This window comes from Miniopterus schreibersii (genome assembly GCF_964146895.1).
Source record: "Miniopterus schreibersii genome assembly, chromosome: X".
NCBI lineage: Eukaryota > Metazoa > Chordata > Mammalia > Chiroptera > Miniopteridae > Miniopterus > Miniopterus schreibersii.
In genome coordinates, this window is record NC_138104.1 from 77,263,459 (window position 1) to 77,281,965 (window position 18,507).

Here is an 18,507-nt window from a genome sequence, read left to right on the forward strand (position 1 = left end):
CCCATGGGTCATTCCATATTAACCACACGGTCATGTAGAAACCTCTCTCACGGCAGGCGGCTTTCCAACACTGGGGCCCTTCCTACCTCTCCAGTTGTCTTTTAAGAGTCATCCAACCCATTAGTCAAAGTACCCAAATCCTCTTGCTCTGGAAGGTGCGATCATTGATGTAAATTAAACCCTGCCAAAATGCAAGCCCCAATACTACACACCCTTATTACCTAGGTTTTGCCTGATACATTACACACATCTCCCATATTAGATGTATGAAGGGTAGAGGGCAGGGATCACATCTTATTCAGATTTAGTTTGGAGATGCTAAATAAATATACTAACTGAAAATACACAATGATAATTTGAAGATTTAATAACTAGGTTCTGAGAAGCAGGTACTTCATGTAAGTTAAATTCATATTATTATGTGACCTTAAATTTCACTTGACCAATTACTAGTATATGGAAGGTCCTGTCAATTTACTCCTTTGGAAAAGTGACTTAGATTTTATTTCAAAATGCAGAAGCCAGTTTTTTTGTTTTTTATTAACTTAAATAGGTTAAGCAAGTTGAACTGCTATACTGATGGTATAAGATTTCGTATTTAACTGGTGACAATGAGAAAAAAGTACGATTTAGTTCCACTTTCTGGATCAACACTTTTTTTATATAGCGTGTAATTAGCTTATTTGCCTAAACAATGTGTGTGTGTGTTATGACGAAACCTGTTTTGTTATTAAGGGGCCAGGCTTGAGTTTGTTTTAATGGAATTTACCTATATAAGCAGTAAAAAGAAAAAAAATACTCTATTTCTTCTGAAACTTGGAAAATGTAAATTATAAAGGATATTAAATGGGTGAAAAGTAGTTTTACATAAGACTTTGTTCATCTAGTTATACTTCAGAGTAATGTTCAGGTGTTTGATTTCTAACTCCTATCCTCTATCCATTCAAAGACTAAGCTGAACAAATATTACTCCTGACACATAACTTCCAAATAGTTACTGGTGAAACACCACTGAATTACTCCTAAATGTCACACAACTTATATTAATCTTGGTAATAAACTATCTTAATAAAACCACAGAAAATAAGACACTATGTCAGTAAGATAAACTAGAACTGGCTAAGAAACATTCTTATAATCTGGATAGCTGGCTTACAATTGTTTATTTGCAAAACTGTTTGTCTCGAGTTCATTTAGAAATATTAATGGTTAAACATCCTGAGCAGCACTTAGACAAGCACTCCTGCTCCTTAAGTATGGGAAAAAGTACTTGATTAATGTAATCAGTACAACATTTCACCAGAGAGGATTATAAATTCTCTTTAGTCATACATATAACTTCATTTACGGCATTTTCTATGCTTCTTCACTAAAGCTTCCTGGAAAAATCTTAGAAAGTTAGAACAGAGTAATAAAATGAGAATATGTGCCAAATGCAAGGTACCATTATTATAAAATAAAATACTATTGTTAATTAGAAGTGACCTGTTAATGCTAAGATAGCCTGCTATATTTTACTAGGGATATGGAATTTGCAGACTAGCCCCTCCCACTCCCCCCACTGTGTCATGCACGCAGGAAAGCATGAAATTTCAGAATTGCCTAACATTAAAAATAAGTCTCTTAATTTATTTGCATTCTAAAATAGAATCCTTCATCTGAATCCTTTTTTCATATAAAAAGCTGCTAAGTGATGTACAGGATTTGTCAAGCCCATATAACATTCCCTTTAAAATCTTAATTTCAATCACTATTTGTTTTCTACTATTATACTACATTTTGGCAGCAATTATTTATTGGTCTGTCATTGCAGTAATTGCAACTTAACAATAAACCAGTCTGACATTTTAGATCTTGAAGATACATACCATATATATTTCTTTAAAAATAATTATACTTTTGTAAGCAATACTTTACAGTAAACACCTCAAAAAATCTACCATAAATGTGAAACTTAAAACGAGAAAATTTTAAGTTCTAAATCTTTATACACATATATCCAGATTTCTATATATATTATATATACATACATAAGTATATATAAAATATATATAATCAGATTTGAAAAATGAACAAAAACTGGGCACTGTACATAAAGTCTTTTTAAAACTCAAACAATAGAAAACTCTTTAAACATTAAACAATTTTAATAAAAGTTTCTGTACAATACTAAGCAGTTTTATTTACATATAGAAAATGTAATAGGAGTAGTGTTTGAAATTACAGAACTCCTTAAAATTTCAATGGCAGGTAAATCTGGAAAAAATAACAGCATTCCATTCACAAATATTTTCAAGCAATAAATATGTATTTATAAATAGTGTAAATTTACATCAAGATTAGAAACAAAAATCACAAATCTGAAGTTTATTCCTTAGTCTATGTGCAATCCATTATCTTTGTGACTTGGCTGTTAATTTTTTAAACATTTCATTTAGGAACCAAAAGTGTAATAACCGTCGTGGTTTCAAAACAAGACAGAAAAACATAAAAGCAGTAAAAAAGTTCCTTACCTAACTTTTCACATTAAAAAAAAAAGTTGACCAAAGAAAGCCTTAAAATTGCTAACTACCTTACAAAGAAATTACCAGTGAGGCTAGTATTTTTTTCCAAGGAAAATTCTGAAGGGGAAAAAGATGAAAAGTGGTTCATCAGCCCAGAAATAGAGAAATATAAAAGAGGTTGTCTTCAAGTCAGTAGTCTGTATGATGTTGCCAGTTTTGTCAGATATATACAAAACATGGAAATTATTATTTTTTTCTGAAGTATAGCTGATCAGCTTTGTGAGAGTCCTGGAGTAGGAGCAGTGCTCTCCTCAGTCCAGTTGGTTGACACTCTGCACTTGGAAGGTTGCATAGACACAGTTTTCAGCCAGCAGCCTTACGAGACAGCTACAAAAACCAGTGGTGCAGAACTGTATTACTTCCTGAATAGCAGAAAAGGTCTCATTTAATGTCCATGGAACAATATCAAGATGAGGAAGATGGTAATGGAGGAGCCTAAAAATAAAAGTAAGGGATGTTATTTTGGTATACAAATTGTTAATAGTGTTCCCTAGCTCGATGCTAAAAACATAGTCTGCTTATGAAAGTAGGGCAAAAAACAATTCTCAAGGAAGTTCAACAGCCTGCATGCAACATGATGTCCAAGTGTAACCTCCCTTACTGACTCCTGCCTGGATAATTTTCCTAAGAGCCTGAGACTATTACCCTACTGAGTGCAACTGCATTTTTCTGTACTTCTTCACCAAATAGTCATAAAACTCAAGAACATTAAAAGTCAAGAACATTATTAGGTTGACCATTTTTAGATTGCTTTAAAAAAAAAAAAGGCTTATGGAAAATAATTTGACAAATCAATTATAATTTCATTAGTGACTGGCTTCAGAACCTATCAACTAGATAATACATTTTATTTAACATACTCCAGATAATTTTCTTCTTCAGAAGACGATTCAAATATCAGGAGCTAAATTTCAAAAATTCAGTTTCTAATCGCATATGTAAGAGAAATGTATTGGAGGAAATCCAACAATTCAGTGGTTAGAGTGTCAGCCTGTGTACTGGAGGGTCGTCAGTTCTATTCCAGGTCAAGGGCTCATACCTGGGTTGCAGGTTGGATCCCTGTCCCTCTGTTGGAGCACATGTGGGAGGCAACCAGTTGATGTGTCTCTCTCACATCGATGTTTCTCTCTTTTCTTTTTTCTTTTTCTTTCTTTCTCTCTCTCTCTCTCCCCTCCCCTCCCACACTTTCTGAAAATCAATGGAAAAAATATCCTCACTCCTCGGATGAGGATAAAAAAAAAAAAAAATTCCCATAAGGTTAATACTTCTGTCAAAAATAATATTTTAAAATAAATACAATTAGCTCTAAAAGCGGAAGTATATTTAAAAGCACATTTACTGATTCATTTTGTTGACAGTAGTAACCTGTGTTACACAAAAATTTTATCAACTTAGATCGGATGACAAAGAATTTAAGTGTTTAAAAAGCATGCAAACATTTAAAAATATAATTACTGTGCTATTATTTAGATTGGCCTCATCCAGGAAGAAAAGTGAAAATATGCTAACTTCATAGGAATAAATACTTGGAAGTGGAGGAAGGGGGAATGATTTGAGTATTTCCTCATGCAGTATCTAATAAGCCAAAAGAAAATTTAAATATTTCATTACCTCCTACTTATCAGATGGCAGAACAATGCTGCTTTCCTATCCAGCTAACTATGTACTCACATGTTGATTTCACTTACTAATGTAAATTGGTCATAGACTTGCATCAGGTCCTCCATCTTGTACTGTTCTAGCACCACAAAATTTTCCAGGTTTCTGCTTGTTTTTCGTGCACAATCTTGGCAATGCACTATGTAGGTCTTTCGAGAAATGCTCTCATTAGTGACAAAAAGCAGATCAAAAACCTCCACCTATTCACACAAGAGAAAAAGCATTCAATAGCAACAGTGGTCTTTATTTATTATATTGCTTTAATATAATCATATTCTACTTTACATGGAATTGTGGACAGTTATCTTTAGGTTAGAGTAGGCATCAAGACAAACACAGCCATGTTTAAGATTCTTTAATGGATCTGATTTATTTTGTACTAGACCAAAGACATGAATGGTAATGCATATTCAGGGGAGTGACCTAAGAGAATGGCATACTCATTACAACCACTGGCAAAAGCCTAATTCAAAAGTTTAATAAATGTCAGTCTATTTTGTTTTAAATCCAAAACATTAGTATACAATCAGATAAAAGTGAGCATCATTTTCCTTTTACTTCTCTGATAGTACCCATAACAGGGCACTATGGATGGATATTCGTCTTCCCCTGCAGACTGAGCTCCTCAAAGATAAAAGACTATGTTTACTCATCTTTGCACCTCCAGGGCATATCATAGTGCTTTGTGCTTAGCCAAGCCTCAAAACACTTGTTGAATGAATATATTGATTATTTTACAGATGAGGAAACTGACAGTTAAGTGACAGTAAGTATATAACTATAAGCTTCATGTTAAGGAGCCAGAGTACAAATAAAAAGTGTACTCATGAGTATAGCACAATTTTAGACATAATACATGTATCTTATACAGAAAGATTGGTGAGTTGCTAAGGTTCAGGCAGGATAAGGAATAACACTGCAGGATAGGAGGCATTCTGAAATATTGGAAAGCTTATATATTCATCTTCCTGAGGTATATAACGCACCCTAATTAGAATCTATCTAACCTTCCAATGACTTACTTTGGCCAGGTTATACAATATTAAAATAGCTGATGGATTAGATCATTTCAAATAAAAGCCAGCATCAGAATTAGAGAATTTCTAGGTTTGGAATGGTTCATTAATGTCCCTGGCATATCCTCGAATTTATTCAATGACAGAAAACTCTCATGACTTCATATCTTCTTTGAACAGTTATGCCAGTCAAAATCCCAGAGTCCACCATGTCTTCCATTACCATCAATGGGCAACAACATGAATCTCATGATTTGAGCTAGAAAATTTGTGAGCATTCTTCAACCTGTCCCTCACTTCTGCCACTTAAGTTGTCTTGTGGATTTCACCTTCTAAATAATTTTGAATACTGGCCTAGGTCTTAAGATGACAGCTCTTCCTTAAGACTGCAATAGCTTCCTATCTCCATCCTTTCCAATTACTTCTCTTTGAAACACATATCCGAGTTGGTTGCCTGCTCAAAACCTTTTGATGGCTTCAATGACCTCAGAATAAATATCGAATTCCTTCAAGTCATTCAAGATGCTCTGTAAGCTTCCTACCACCTAGACTTATAATTTGCATAGTTTATTCCATTAAGTTCCAGCCACATTGGACTACTTAACCTTTTATAGACTAAACCATTCCTTTTCTCATATTGTTAGTATAGCTCATAGTAACATTCATCCTACCTCCAATTCTCATCACTTTTTAGCCCAATGAAGTCATACTCAACCTTAAGGATGGACTCAAATGTTAATACTTTTGTGAACTCTTATGCCAATACTAGAAAGGAAAATGTGGTCATTTTCCCCCACTCACTGCTGTCATAACAGTAAGACCAACTTTGCATTCATAAGTCTCATGTACATTATAATTAGTTGTTTATAATTTGTCTTCTCCGAGCAGAATGGAAGCTCCTTCAGGTACCATATCATCTTTATTTCTGCATCACTTGCAAGCCTTGGCTTCAGGAGATGATTGACCAATGTACTGTGAATTGCACAGGTGAGGATTGAACATTGATCTGCCTGTAGCTATACTAAACTACATCTAATTTATTGACATCTGTCTGCTTTTGGATTGTTCGCAGTTTAAAATCCCAAGACTAAACTAAACTTCTTGGTGATTATCATCTGTTAAATATCTATTAGATAAATGACTACTAGTATATACTTTGAGTTAATTCATAGTTAGTAAAACAGTATACCATCAGATTAAATTTTAATATAATAGCTAAGTAACAAGAAAAACACAATTTCAATTTCAGTAAAATGTATTACATAAAAGTATAAATATATTTTTTAAAACAACTGAAGAGAAAGCCAAAGTAGAGAGGTAAGAGGCTTTATAAAACAAGGGTGGATAAGAACAGTCACTTACCTCGCATATGCTACAGTAATGCGCTGGTTCTTCTTTTGTCCGCCCATGCCATATAATCTCTTTTCCTGCAGCAATGAGAGCTTCCTTCAATGTCTGACATTGCTTCAGAGTTCTTAGAAGACAATACCTATTGTTGGGGAAAAATTATTTGTGACCAGCAACTTAATATTGAGTATTTTTAGCATAAAAGATATGCCATTAGAAATAATGCCAAAAGACTCAGTTCTAATATCTGTGACTTCATTTCTCTTTTGTCAATTTCTCAGATACTCTGAGATTTTAAAAAATAGGGTTAATATTCAGCAGGTCTGATAATATTAGATTAGGTAAAGTTGACAATAATTTTTATCTGAATATAAAAATATAATGATCTTAAGATACAAAACCTGATTCCTTGTTTAAATACAAGCTATTAATTTTGGCTCTTATTTGGGCAAGTCAATTAACCTCTTTGGGAGTCAATGTTCTCATCCTTGCAATAAGGGATATGAATTCCAGATCTGAACTGCTATGATACTAGCAAGACAGGAAGGCATATTATTTCTATCAACACTACTCAGGCAATCATAAACAACATCATCTGTATAGCTGCTTTAAAAAATTTTTGAGTCTATAAGCAGAAAACCATTTATGGTATTTAGTTACCACAGAATACCAAATTGGTTTCACTATAGCGCTAAAGAAGAAAAAAGACATTTAAATTCTCTACTTTAACTTGAATATAGTGGAATCTTTCATTTGTATTAACACAATTGGACTTTTCTTGTAAATTTGTACCTTTTTTAAACTCATACTTAAGATGCTAACAATATAGTGAATTCTCACAATCTGTGATTTTCCTATAGTTTACTGTTATTACTTGGAATTGTCTGCTAAATTCTCTTACTCTCCTCTGAATCTTAGTGGCTCAGATTCTCCACTTGAACAAAGAGGTTGGACTAGATGATCTCTAAGGTACTTTTCCCTCTAAAATTTGGTGACAATGAAAATACCCTAAAGAAAAGGAAATGGGTTTAGCAACTGAGTATTGTTTGAAAGCAAAGGTCTTACCTGTTTTATTCATGCTATTTACTCTGTCTATGACAGTGCCTGGCATATAGTAGGTGCTCGATAAACATTTGATTACTGAAAAACTAAAATTTAAAGTATAAGTAATATTTCCTTGTTATTTTATAAGTGACTAGGTTAAAGTACGGTCACTTATCAGAATCCATGTAAATTAAGCTAGGATAAAAGATAACTAAAAATATATGTCAAACTTGTTAATTTATTTAACAAACATAAAACAATATCAACCCCACAGTTGTAAGGCAAATCCATTAAGTATCATATTAAAAGAATTTCTCAGTTTGTTCAGTAATTCTTGCTGTAATTATTTAGTAATTATTCTAAGTAATTATTTAGAAACAAAATAGTGCTTTAGATTATGGTTGCAAATCAAAGCTAGGACAGCTATCTTTCTCTCTCTCTCTCTCTCTGTCTGTGTGCGTATGTATATGTGGTATATGTTCATGAAGGTGTGCCAGGGGAGGTAGCAAGTAAAAATTTACATCATGGCAAAAAGAGATAGAATTTAATTTAGACTATGCCGCTAGCTCTTAAACAGTACCCGCTCTTCCCCTTTTCTCTCCTCGTGTCCCATACAATTCACCTTTGAAGGCCCTGATCTTACTGAGCAAGTTTTCCAACCAGGGCTTCAAAATAAGGTCTCTATCATAGGAAATATAATGCCTAAAACTCTGCAGATACCTCTGGAAGACTGGCAGATTCCACTATGCTCTCATGTTGGAAAACAAAAATAATAAAATACAATAAAAATCATAAAAAATAAGGACCAGGCAGAAGGCATGATATTAGGTACTTCACACATATTATGTCACTTAGGCCTCTTAACAACCCTGTGCAAGAGGCATTACTATCTCCATCTTGCAAATGAGGAGACTAGTGCTCAGAAGCTAAATTTGTCTCATGTCCTAAAGCTATTTTTCAAGTGGTTGGGCTAGGGTTATATAAATCTCAAGCTTTCCCTCACTATCTCACACTGCACTCTCTTCCATGTATTCTTACCCACTCTCCCCTCTTCTCTTTGGAAGATGAGATTCAGTCAGTGCAGCTTTTTTTGTATACTCCCCCCAAACAGAGAACCTTGGTTCTGTGGAATATTACCGTTCCACTCTTTACTCAGTGAATAAACTTTCAACTCCAATGCTACTGACTACATTGGCAGTTAGATGGCAGCTTATAATTTATGGTTAGTTTGGTAGTTTCATCTAGAAAAATTCATTATACCACTTTCCTGCAAACAATAAAGAGTTAGAGGTAGGGTTGTTAATAATACTAACCCATGAGTATTCTGTGTCTCAAATCACAGCTCTAGAATTTTTATTCTGTGAGATATTGGAACTTTAAAAAACTGACAGCTCTATTAACCTGTTCTGACAATGAATAACCCAATTGTGGTTTCCTCCTTGCCCGTAACATTAAAATTGTTTGTTCCTTCCCATTTTCAAAAAGTAGCCGTTGGAATACAAGGGAACCGAGAGAGACAGAGGCTCTTCTGAAGACCACCAATGAGCAGGTCCTAAAGAAAGAATCTGATTCAATCAAAGGGTGAGGAAAAATCAGAAAATACAGATTTAGGGAAAGGATCCCAGGGAAAATACAGACATAATATTCAAGACTTAACAGTAATCTGTTCTGCTTTAATCCTAGACTTTGATTTTACATGAAGATAATGTTTGAATGTATTGAAGAGCTAAAAAATAAAAGTCAAACAAAATCAGGGTTGTTATTTCCTCTTCATTTAGTTTTGCTGAATTTTAATAAATTTACCTGACAGTAATTAAGAATTCAATTTGTTAAAAACAACATATTAAATCACTAGCAGAAAGTGTAAAAATGTAGATGATATGCTGTTTTTGATAAATGTACTTTAGGAATAGGGTCAGAAATACTTTCAGGAGACAGGGTAGCAGGGAATTCTTTGACTTTTAAGGATCAATGTGGTTTCAGGATACAACTCCTGCTTTTAGCTGTTTGGATGAAAGACTACCACAAAAAGGCAGGGAATATTAAAGACAGCTCTGGCTTGGAAGAAAGCCAAGAAAAGGCTGAATGGGAGCTCGGTGTGTCTGAGGTTACAGAGTAGAATCTAATCCGCCCCAAAACCAATCTGCAAAGATGAAACCTAAAGAAGGATAAAATTTTAGAGAATGACTTCATATAGGGGATAGAAATAAAAATATACTCGAAATATTAGAATAAGAAAATTGAAGACAATAATATTAGGACAAATGATCATGCACAATATATTCATAAATTAGGTAAAAGATAAATAGACATAGTATACCATGGATGCTAAAAGGAAGGAAAGCTCATCTTCAGGAGAGGGGAGATATTAATCACAGAAGTTTGCATAAAGAAGTTGTCAATTTAGATGTGAGCAGGAAGGAAAGGTGGGGGGAAGGCAATGTCCAAGCAGAAGAAATGCCACGAGCAAAGGTAGTATGGGGAGTACTCAGTGAGAAAACAATTGTTCTTATAAGATTTTAATCTTGGGATAAGGTTTCTGGGGCAGGAAAATAAAGGAATGAAGTCATGGTGATATTATGTTGAAGTTAAGACAGCACTGGAATTACTCTGACATTCTGGGGGCAGCTTGGCTAAGCTTCCAAAGTCAGTGTGGAGACAGATGAGGCCCTGGTTAACTTGATATGGCACTTTTAAAGTCATTATGGTAACAATCTCAGCCACTAAGAAGTATATGGTGTATAAACTCAAGTATACTAAGAGGCACTTTGCCTTGCACAATCCCTATTACTGAAGGAGCCATGCAGGAAAAGTAAGCCAAGACGTGAGCCCTCATAACACACTTGCCACCTGTCACTCCAGGGTTGTATTCCCCCTAGGACAACAGTGAGAGTCTAAATGTCAGTAAGACATCTAACAGTTTCATTTAAACCAACCACATGGCTGAAAATCAAGGTCTCAGTCAATGACAAAATGAGTATCTTAAGAAGTTTAAACTCTCAGGTGGAAAAAATAAGCATGAAAGCAAATATATGTTAACTATCAGAAAGCAGAGTTTTAGAATTTTTAGATTTTGTTAGCTCAATGTTATCAAAAAGCATTGTATATGCAGCCCAACAGTGTATTAGAAGACCCCCTAGGACAACAGCACTAGGATCTATGCTAAATTCACAACTATACCCTCTCATTCAATTATTAGGCCAACCGGCTATGACCAGAGTTGTAGAACAATTCATTTATCCACTTAAAAATGGGAATCAAAGGGAAAAGGGAGTTAATACTTAACAGTTTGCTTTAATTTATATGAAAGAAAAGGGAAAACAAAAATAATGCTAGTTCTGGAAAAAATCTAATAGAAAAAAATATTAAATGCAAACTGCAATTGAAAACAATTTTTAAAGTAAAAAAAAGAAAAAAGAAATTAAGTTTGTGGGGAGTGGTTTTCAAGGGACTTGGTACTGTTGAAATTTTAAAAAATTAACTTTCTACTTCTCAGCATACTACTATCTGTATGTTTCTCCTAAATCTATGACTTCCCAATATTGAATTTTTCAGAGGAAAATGGGCTCTTTGGAATCGTTTTTGACATTTTAAAATGCACTGACTGCTTATTATCATGGTGATTTAAGTGGAGCTAACAAAATAGTTGAAGAAACCAGAATTTCCAACATATCACAAACATACTATCATTAAATTAACTTGCTAACTTGTAACATGATTACAACAATTTATACCATATTTATTGGTATATATACCATTGAGATTAAACCACTCAACTGCATCTAAAAGAATCTCTATTAGAACAAACTGATGGTTGCCAGATGAGAGGGGGGCTAGGGGGCTGGGTGAAAAAGGTGAAGGGATTAAAACGTGCAAATTGGTAGTTACAAAATAGTCACAGGGATGTAAAGTACAGCATAGAGAATATAGTTAAGGATATTGTAGCCTGGCTGGCATGACTCAGCGGTTGAGCATTGACCTATGATCCAGGTGATCGCAGTTTGATTCCCAGTCAGGGCACATGCCCGGGTATCGGGATTGATCCCGTGGGGGGCATGCAGGAGGCAGCCGATCAATGACTCTCTCATCATGTGATGTCTCTCTTTCTCTCTCTCTCTCCTTCTCCCTTCCTCTCTGAAATCAATAAAGGCATATTAAAAAAAAAAAAAAAAAAGGTAAAGGGATGGAAAAAGATATTTGATGCAAACAGAAATGAAAAAAAACAAAAACCAAAAAACAACATTGTAATAATTATGTACAGTGTCAGGTGGGCACTAGGCTTATTGGGAGGATCACTTCATAAGTTATATAAATATCTAACCACTATGTTGTACATCTGCAACTAATATAAACTGAATGTCAACTGTAACTGCAAAATAATAAAAGAAAATTTTAATTAAAAAATAAAAGAATCACTCTATTCTGAAAGCCATTATCTGCAGGGAAAATCTAATCAGTACCAATAGTATCAATTTCTCACTTGCTGCATTATCATTTGACTCCTTTCAAGGATTCTGTTAAAAGGAATACTTCAATGCTCAAACATATTGAATATGAGTCTTAGGGGAGTGAACTAAAAAAAAATTTAAAAAAAAAAGCCTTAGCATTATATAGGCCAAAGCAATCTATCTCAAATGTCTGAAAATGGGAATCATGAATTTGCAAAGAATAAGGGTTTCTCTTAGTTCAATACATTAAAATCAAAGGATAAAAGCTTTATAACTGATGAAGATGGATAAAAAGTAGCAATAATCTTTCCACCTTTAATTTTAAGTTTTAAAGTGCCTATTTAGTAAAACTTCATTCACTTAGGACCCACTAATGTAAATATCTGTAACATAGTTTATATTAGAATGGGACAGGGGTTTACCAAGGGGAAACATCATCAATATTTCTTCTCAAAAATGTATAACCCAAAGAGAACTGAGAAAATATATTCAGAATGTGGAACTCTGAATGACAGAAAGGTCTGTCCTCTTTGGGGGGGGGGGGGGGGGGGGGGGGGTGCACAAAAAAACAAAACCATAAAAAAAGACACAGCCCTGGCTGGATAGCTCAGTTGGTTAGAGCATCTTCCCAATACACAAAGGCTGCAAGGCTGCAAGTTTGATCCCTGGTCAGGGCGCAGACAACCATCAACCAATGAATGCATAAATAAGTGAAACAACAAATCGATGTTTCTTTTTTCTTTCTTTCCCTCTCTCCTTCCCTCTTTCCAAAATCAATAAAAAAGACTAAAGACACAATGGCTACACACTGAATTCAATATAAACCTTGATTCAATCTCAACTGAGGGTGCTAGGGTGAGGAGGTTGGGGAGGGGTAAGAGCTAAAAAAGGACATTTTCGAGTAGTTGGGGAAATTTAAATGCAGACTGTGTATTAGCTGATTACTACTGCATTTCATATATCTTACATATGGAAAATGGTACTGTGTATATGTGAGAATATCCTTATTCTTAAGAGATGCAGGTTGAAGTATTTGGAGTGACATGCCTTAATGCTTGCAAATTACTTTTTCATATGATTCAGCGAAAAAAATACGTGTGTATATGTGTGTATACAGAGATGGCTAAGTACATGTGGCAAAAACTTATCTGATGACACCAGGTGAGGTTATGTAGGTAGGTATTCATTGAATTAGTCTTTCAATCATTTTTGTAGATTAAAAATTTTTCAAAATAAAAAGCTGGGGGGGAGTGTAAACAAGTTTGTGGGCATGTAGCAATCAATGCATTATATGCAAATTTTATATATTTTAAAGAGTAAGTTATATTAACATAGAAAAACTGTCATAGTTCAACGAATTAAAGAAGAGATCAGTTGCCTTACATTTATAAGTCTTCCTTAATTAATTTCTTTGTGTAGGGCTACTCTAATGATTCAGAAAACTGAACAGCTAACAAGTAAGGGCTTAAACCTGAGAGACGCTTAAAAGTTTGGTCTAAAGGAGAGAGTAAGTTGGTTTGCAATATATGGGATATGTATAAAAATGTTTTTTTGTTTAAACAGTTAAAGGAAATCAAAAGAGATTATGCACTGAGCTTCCACTAAAATTTTCCTAAGAGGTCAGGCTGTGAACTTTTCTAGTCAAGTTCACTGCATTAGGAAATGAAAGAAGTAATCAAGATAATAAATACTCTTTTGACTTATGGTAATGTAGGAAGTATCTGGAAGAATGTGAAGTAGAGTATGAAGATTAATTTGTTTTAGTAAAATAGCTAGGATATAAATATTGAAAGAGATTTACTAAATGACCTAAAGGATGCTAAGAAATCACAGGACTCTAAAAGACTGAACTTGATTTTGAAAATACAAAGAGCCCAGCCAAGTCGGGGTGTCTCAGTGGTTGAGCGTCAACCTATGAATCAGAAGGTCAGGGTTTGATTCCCAGTCAGGGCACATGCCTGGGTTTCGGGCTCAATCCCCAGTAGGGGAGTGCAGGGAGCAGCTAATCAAAGACTCTCATCATTGATATTTCTACCTCTCCCTGTCCCTTCCTCTCTCCGAAATCAATAAAAATATATTAAAAAAAAGAAAGAAAATGCAAAGGGTGATGTTGACTGGTTTAAATAACCACAAGTAATCCATTGTCAAAATGATAAGGTGGGAGAGTAGGGGACAATAGGAGATATAAACATTTCTCATTATTAAATTGCTTAGTATCAGTACAGGCTCATAATCTATTACAATCCCAGAAGTTTTTCATAAATTTTGCATGAACTCATTTGATGCTGAAACTTGACCTGGGGCTTTTTATAGTTTTCACTTAGCTCATCAGAGTGACTACGTATATGTTTTACTGCAGAAATATTAATGTGTTTGATTCCATGATACTGCCACAGACCCTGCTGGAGGGTCAAATATATTGTAATATACTGTATTACCTTACTATATCCTAAGAATTCTGAATACCAAAATATATTTGGCCTAAGGGGTTTAGGATAAGGAATTATGGAGCTGCAGTACTTTTGTGAAGCCTTTCCCGAATGTTTCTCTCTCTCAGAAGTGTCTTCCTCTGTGCTTCCCTGCATCTTTTAAACAAATTTTTCCATCATTATAGTAAAGACCGTGTATTTTAATATTTTGATTATTTCTCCATTTATTTTTAAGTGCTACAGAAGTGATCAAATTCTTTTGTCACCTAGCACAATACCTGAGCATCAACTCAGTTCACAATAAATATTAAACAAATATTAAAGGATGAAAAGAAATGGGTAGAGCTCACTGAGTCAGTTGAGTAGATGAGAAGGCACAAGGTAAATTTTGCCTATATTCTTTTTGATTGGGCAGACTTACCATTTAACTGTGAAAACCTAAAAATGACACATTGTAGATTCACAGTATTTATGAATTAAAAACAATAACTTTCAAGGAGAAAGTTAAAGAGAGGACTATATTTGCATATCTTCTCCATTCCACTTCTTACATCTCGCTGATATTTTATCTTTTAAAGTAACCTACAATTCATTCATATGCTCAATATATACTGAATTAAAGCTTTACTGAACAATATTTCTAAAAGATAATTCAAAGGAGAAAAGAAGAGAGGAGATGTAAAAATTGCAGTGCATATTAAAGACGGTTTAAAATACCAAATAGAGTGATAAAAATAGAAAATTCAAGCACACATCTCAAGGCAGCATTGCGAGAAATGGCTAACAAGGGAAGTGGGGGGTCAGATTTGAGATACAAATGGGGACTTTAAAGAAAGTTTACATTTATAGCAAAACTGAGCTTGTGAAAGAAGACCCCCCCCCCTATTTTTGTAACAGTATATTCTCCATGCTCTCTTCTGTCTTTTATCTAATTCACCTATTTGCTTTTCTTAAATAGATGTATCTCCCCAAGTTCTGTTCCCAACTCCTCCTTTTCCTCTCAAGGTAATCACAAACCACTAGGTAGAAGACTCCCTAGCCAGTCAGCTCTGACTTTGATTTCTAGAGTTCTGTACTTCCTACAGCCTCTGCTAAACAGCTCTATCCAACTATTTCACTGGCTCTTCAAACTTGCCACTGCCCCCATATGAAGTCCTGTGGCAGATACATACAAGTAGATTTTACATTAAGACAGATATGGGTTTAAATCCTGGTTCTAACCAAGTGGGCAACCTTGGGATGCTGAGAGATATGAGATACAGTCTGGGAAGCACTTTGCTTATTGCTTGGCTAAGTACCAAGCTTAATTTATCAACTGGTATTATTACTAAACCATATAGAACCCAGACTTGAAAACCCAAAGTATCTTTGTCTCACTCACTCCTCTCTCTTATCATCCAGAAGCTTATTCTATTTATTTAACTACTAGAAACTAGAGCTTCATGAAATCCAAATTAGATCATATTAGTTAAAAACCCACCAAAACTTTCTCACCCCACCTCCACATCTTCACCCTTCACACAACATATCTGTCTCCCAAAATACAGATTTCTCTGACTTCCTGTGGCTAAAAAGAATCCAGTGGATCCGTTATTGTACTTCTTTAAACCTATTCACTTATATGCACAAACGTTTACTTCAAGACAGGACCTATACTAGATATATAACCCTGTTCCCCCCCCCCCCGCCTTCTCAGTGCCTAGCCTAGAGCCTTGGATACAGTTGGCAAATAGTCATTAAGTGAATAAAAGTACAGATGAAATGAAGTACAAATAAAAGAAAGGGAGCATTGTTGGCTGATGAAAAGTACATTTTTAGCAATAGCTGAATGACTACTTTAAAAAGGAAGTTTATAAAGCAAGGCCTAGAGGTCTGGATTTATGATTAACATTTCCAACCAGTGTGATGACAAAAAGAACTGGCCAATAATATCTAATGACAATGCAAGTTAGGAGCAGAATTGTTAGTATAATAAGGAATAAAATCAAGATTTAAATGATTGGACATTTTGTAATGCAAGGTAAAAATGGAGTAAGAGAAATAGGTAAGTGCATTTAGGTTAAAAAAAAAATTATATATATATATATATATATATATATATATATATATGGAAGGTATGAGGAACAACAGTATCACCAGTAATTTTAGGTGAAAAAAACACCCCAATTGTGTGTATCCAATGTCAATAAAAGACAACTTTATAACAAAGATGATGCAAGTGCCAACACTCAACATTTCAAATATTAAGAGGGGCAATGATAAATTGGAAGGAGGTAATGGAAAAGGTGACAGAGGTAAGAGATGTTTAAATCAATGAAGACCAGGTAGGAAGAAGAATAGACTATGACAATGAAGTCTCCTTTTTCTCTTTCCCCACCACTTAATCTATAAGCAAGTCCAGTGAGCTTTAGCTCCACCACAATTCCTATCTTGATCCCCCTTTCTACCCCCATGGGTAAATGTCTGTCTGGGTTAGGCTGTCATATTATAATTGCCTCCTAACTGCTTCCCTCCCACTTCTAACCTTGCCCCTTGGAATATATTCTCTACAAAGCAACCAGATTAATTTTCTTAAAGTTTAAATTAGAACTTATCCCTTGTCTGCTTAAAATTCTCTAACGGTAACCTGTAACATCCAGAACTAATATATAAACTAACCAAGTCCTAAATGTCCACGTCAAATCTGGTTCCTATACACTTCATTGAGCTTATTGCTACCTCCCTTTCTTTCTCTCATTCTGCTATCGTTACACTGACCATTTTGTTCTATAAACATGCCAAAGTTGTTCCCAATTCGCTTTCACTTGTTCCCTGGATCTGAAAAGTTCTAGATCTTAGCATATTTGACTCCATCTCATTATTAAGGTCTAAGCACAAAACTCATACTCTCAGGTACCTTCTCCCCTGGCCACTTTAAAAAAAGCAGCACTCTCACCACACCTCCAACCCAAATATTATCTATTTTATCTTATTCATATTACTTATCAGTAATTTGTCTGTCTAGAGACCTCCCTGTCTTGTTCCACTATAAATTAAGCCCTCTGAGGGCAGGGATTTTAACTTACACTCCACTGTTGTATCTATCAACAGTGTTTGGCACAGAGCTAGTTCTCAAAAACTTGTTGAATGAAATTTATTCTACATAAATCCCAAATATATTTAGGGAACTGGGACCAAATAACACGTAGATTTCAGGCCAATTTGTAAAGAACTTTTAAGAATTATAGCAAGGTAATGAGAATGTCCCAAAAGTTCCTGGATGACCACAAGTTTTGAATGCTACAGAAGGGATTACTGCATTAAGTAGGACCTTATAACCTTTAAATGACCTTTAAAATCCTTTCCAATGACAAAATCCTAATCTATTCAAAATGTAACGAGTTACTTGCGGTCTATATAGTTGTTGGGTAAGTAGCTTCTATACTGTACCATCCCTTTACCTTCAGGAAATCTAAATTAGCCTAGTTTATACCTATCTCCAACTTAACTAAACATCTTTAGTGACTTTAAGGCAATTTTTGCCCCAAAAGTAACCCTGAACCTGCTATTCAGAACCAAGTACCATTCTGAGATATAATAGAATAAATGGACAAACAACCCCCCTACACTCCATTACCAATTACAAGTATAGAGTATGATACCTAAGATCCAACTTTTTCAAGGATTTGTATATTGCTTGCTATGATTTAATTTTTGTTACCTTTTCCCTCCTCCTACCACTTCTACCCAGGACTAGATAAAACAGTGCAACTGATAAAGGATTATATCATAAGATAATCCATACACATATTATCTTGGCCACACAATTTTTCTTTGAATAAAATTTCGGACTTAGGTTTGAAATCATTTTAATAAGTCATGATTACTTTTAAAAGGCAGTCTTTTAAAAACAACATGTGCTGACCATATTAATATAGCTGCAGGAAAAACACTTAATGTAAGTATTATTTTAACAAAGACAAATTTATTTTATCAGTGAGTATAAAGCAGTGTATCCCAA

General features: G+C 34.5%; 1 protein-coding gene across 7 annotated transcripts in view; it reads right to left on the minus strand.

Annotated features, from left to right (window-relative positions):
- Positions 1-2,105: 2,105 nt before the first annotated feature.
- Positions 2,106-18,507, minus strand: part of KDM6A (lysine demethylase 6A) — a 211,796-nt gene continuing 195,394 nt past the window's right edge. For all 7 annotated transcript variants that reach the window (XM_081126644.1, XM_081126643.1, XM_081126640.1 and 4 more), the window contains 3 exons: positions 6,602-6,728; positions 4,253-4,423; positions 2,106-2,999 (listed from right to left, as the gene is read on the minus strand). In XM_081126644.1, the coding sequence (XP_080982770.1) occupies positions 2,970-2,999; positions 4,253-4,423; positions 6,602-6,728 (328 nt within the window). In that variant the 3' untranslated portion in view covers positions 2,106-2,969. The remainder of the gene's footprint in view (positions 3,000-4,252; positions 4,424-6,601; positions 6,729-18,507) is intronic.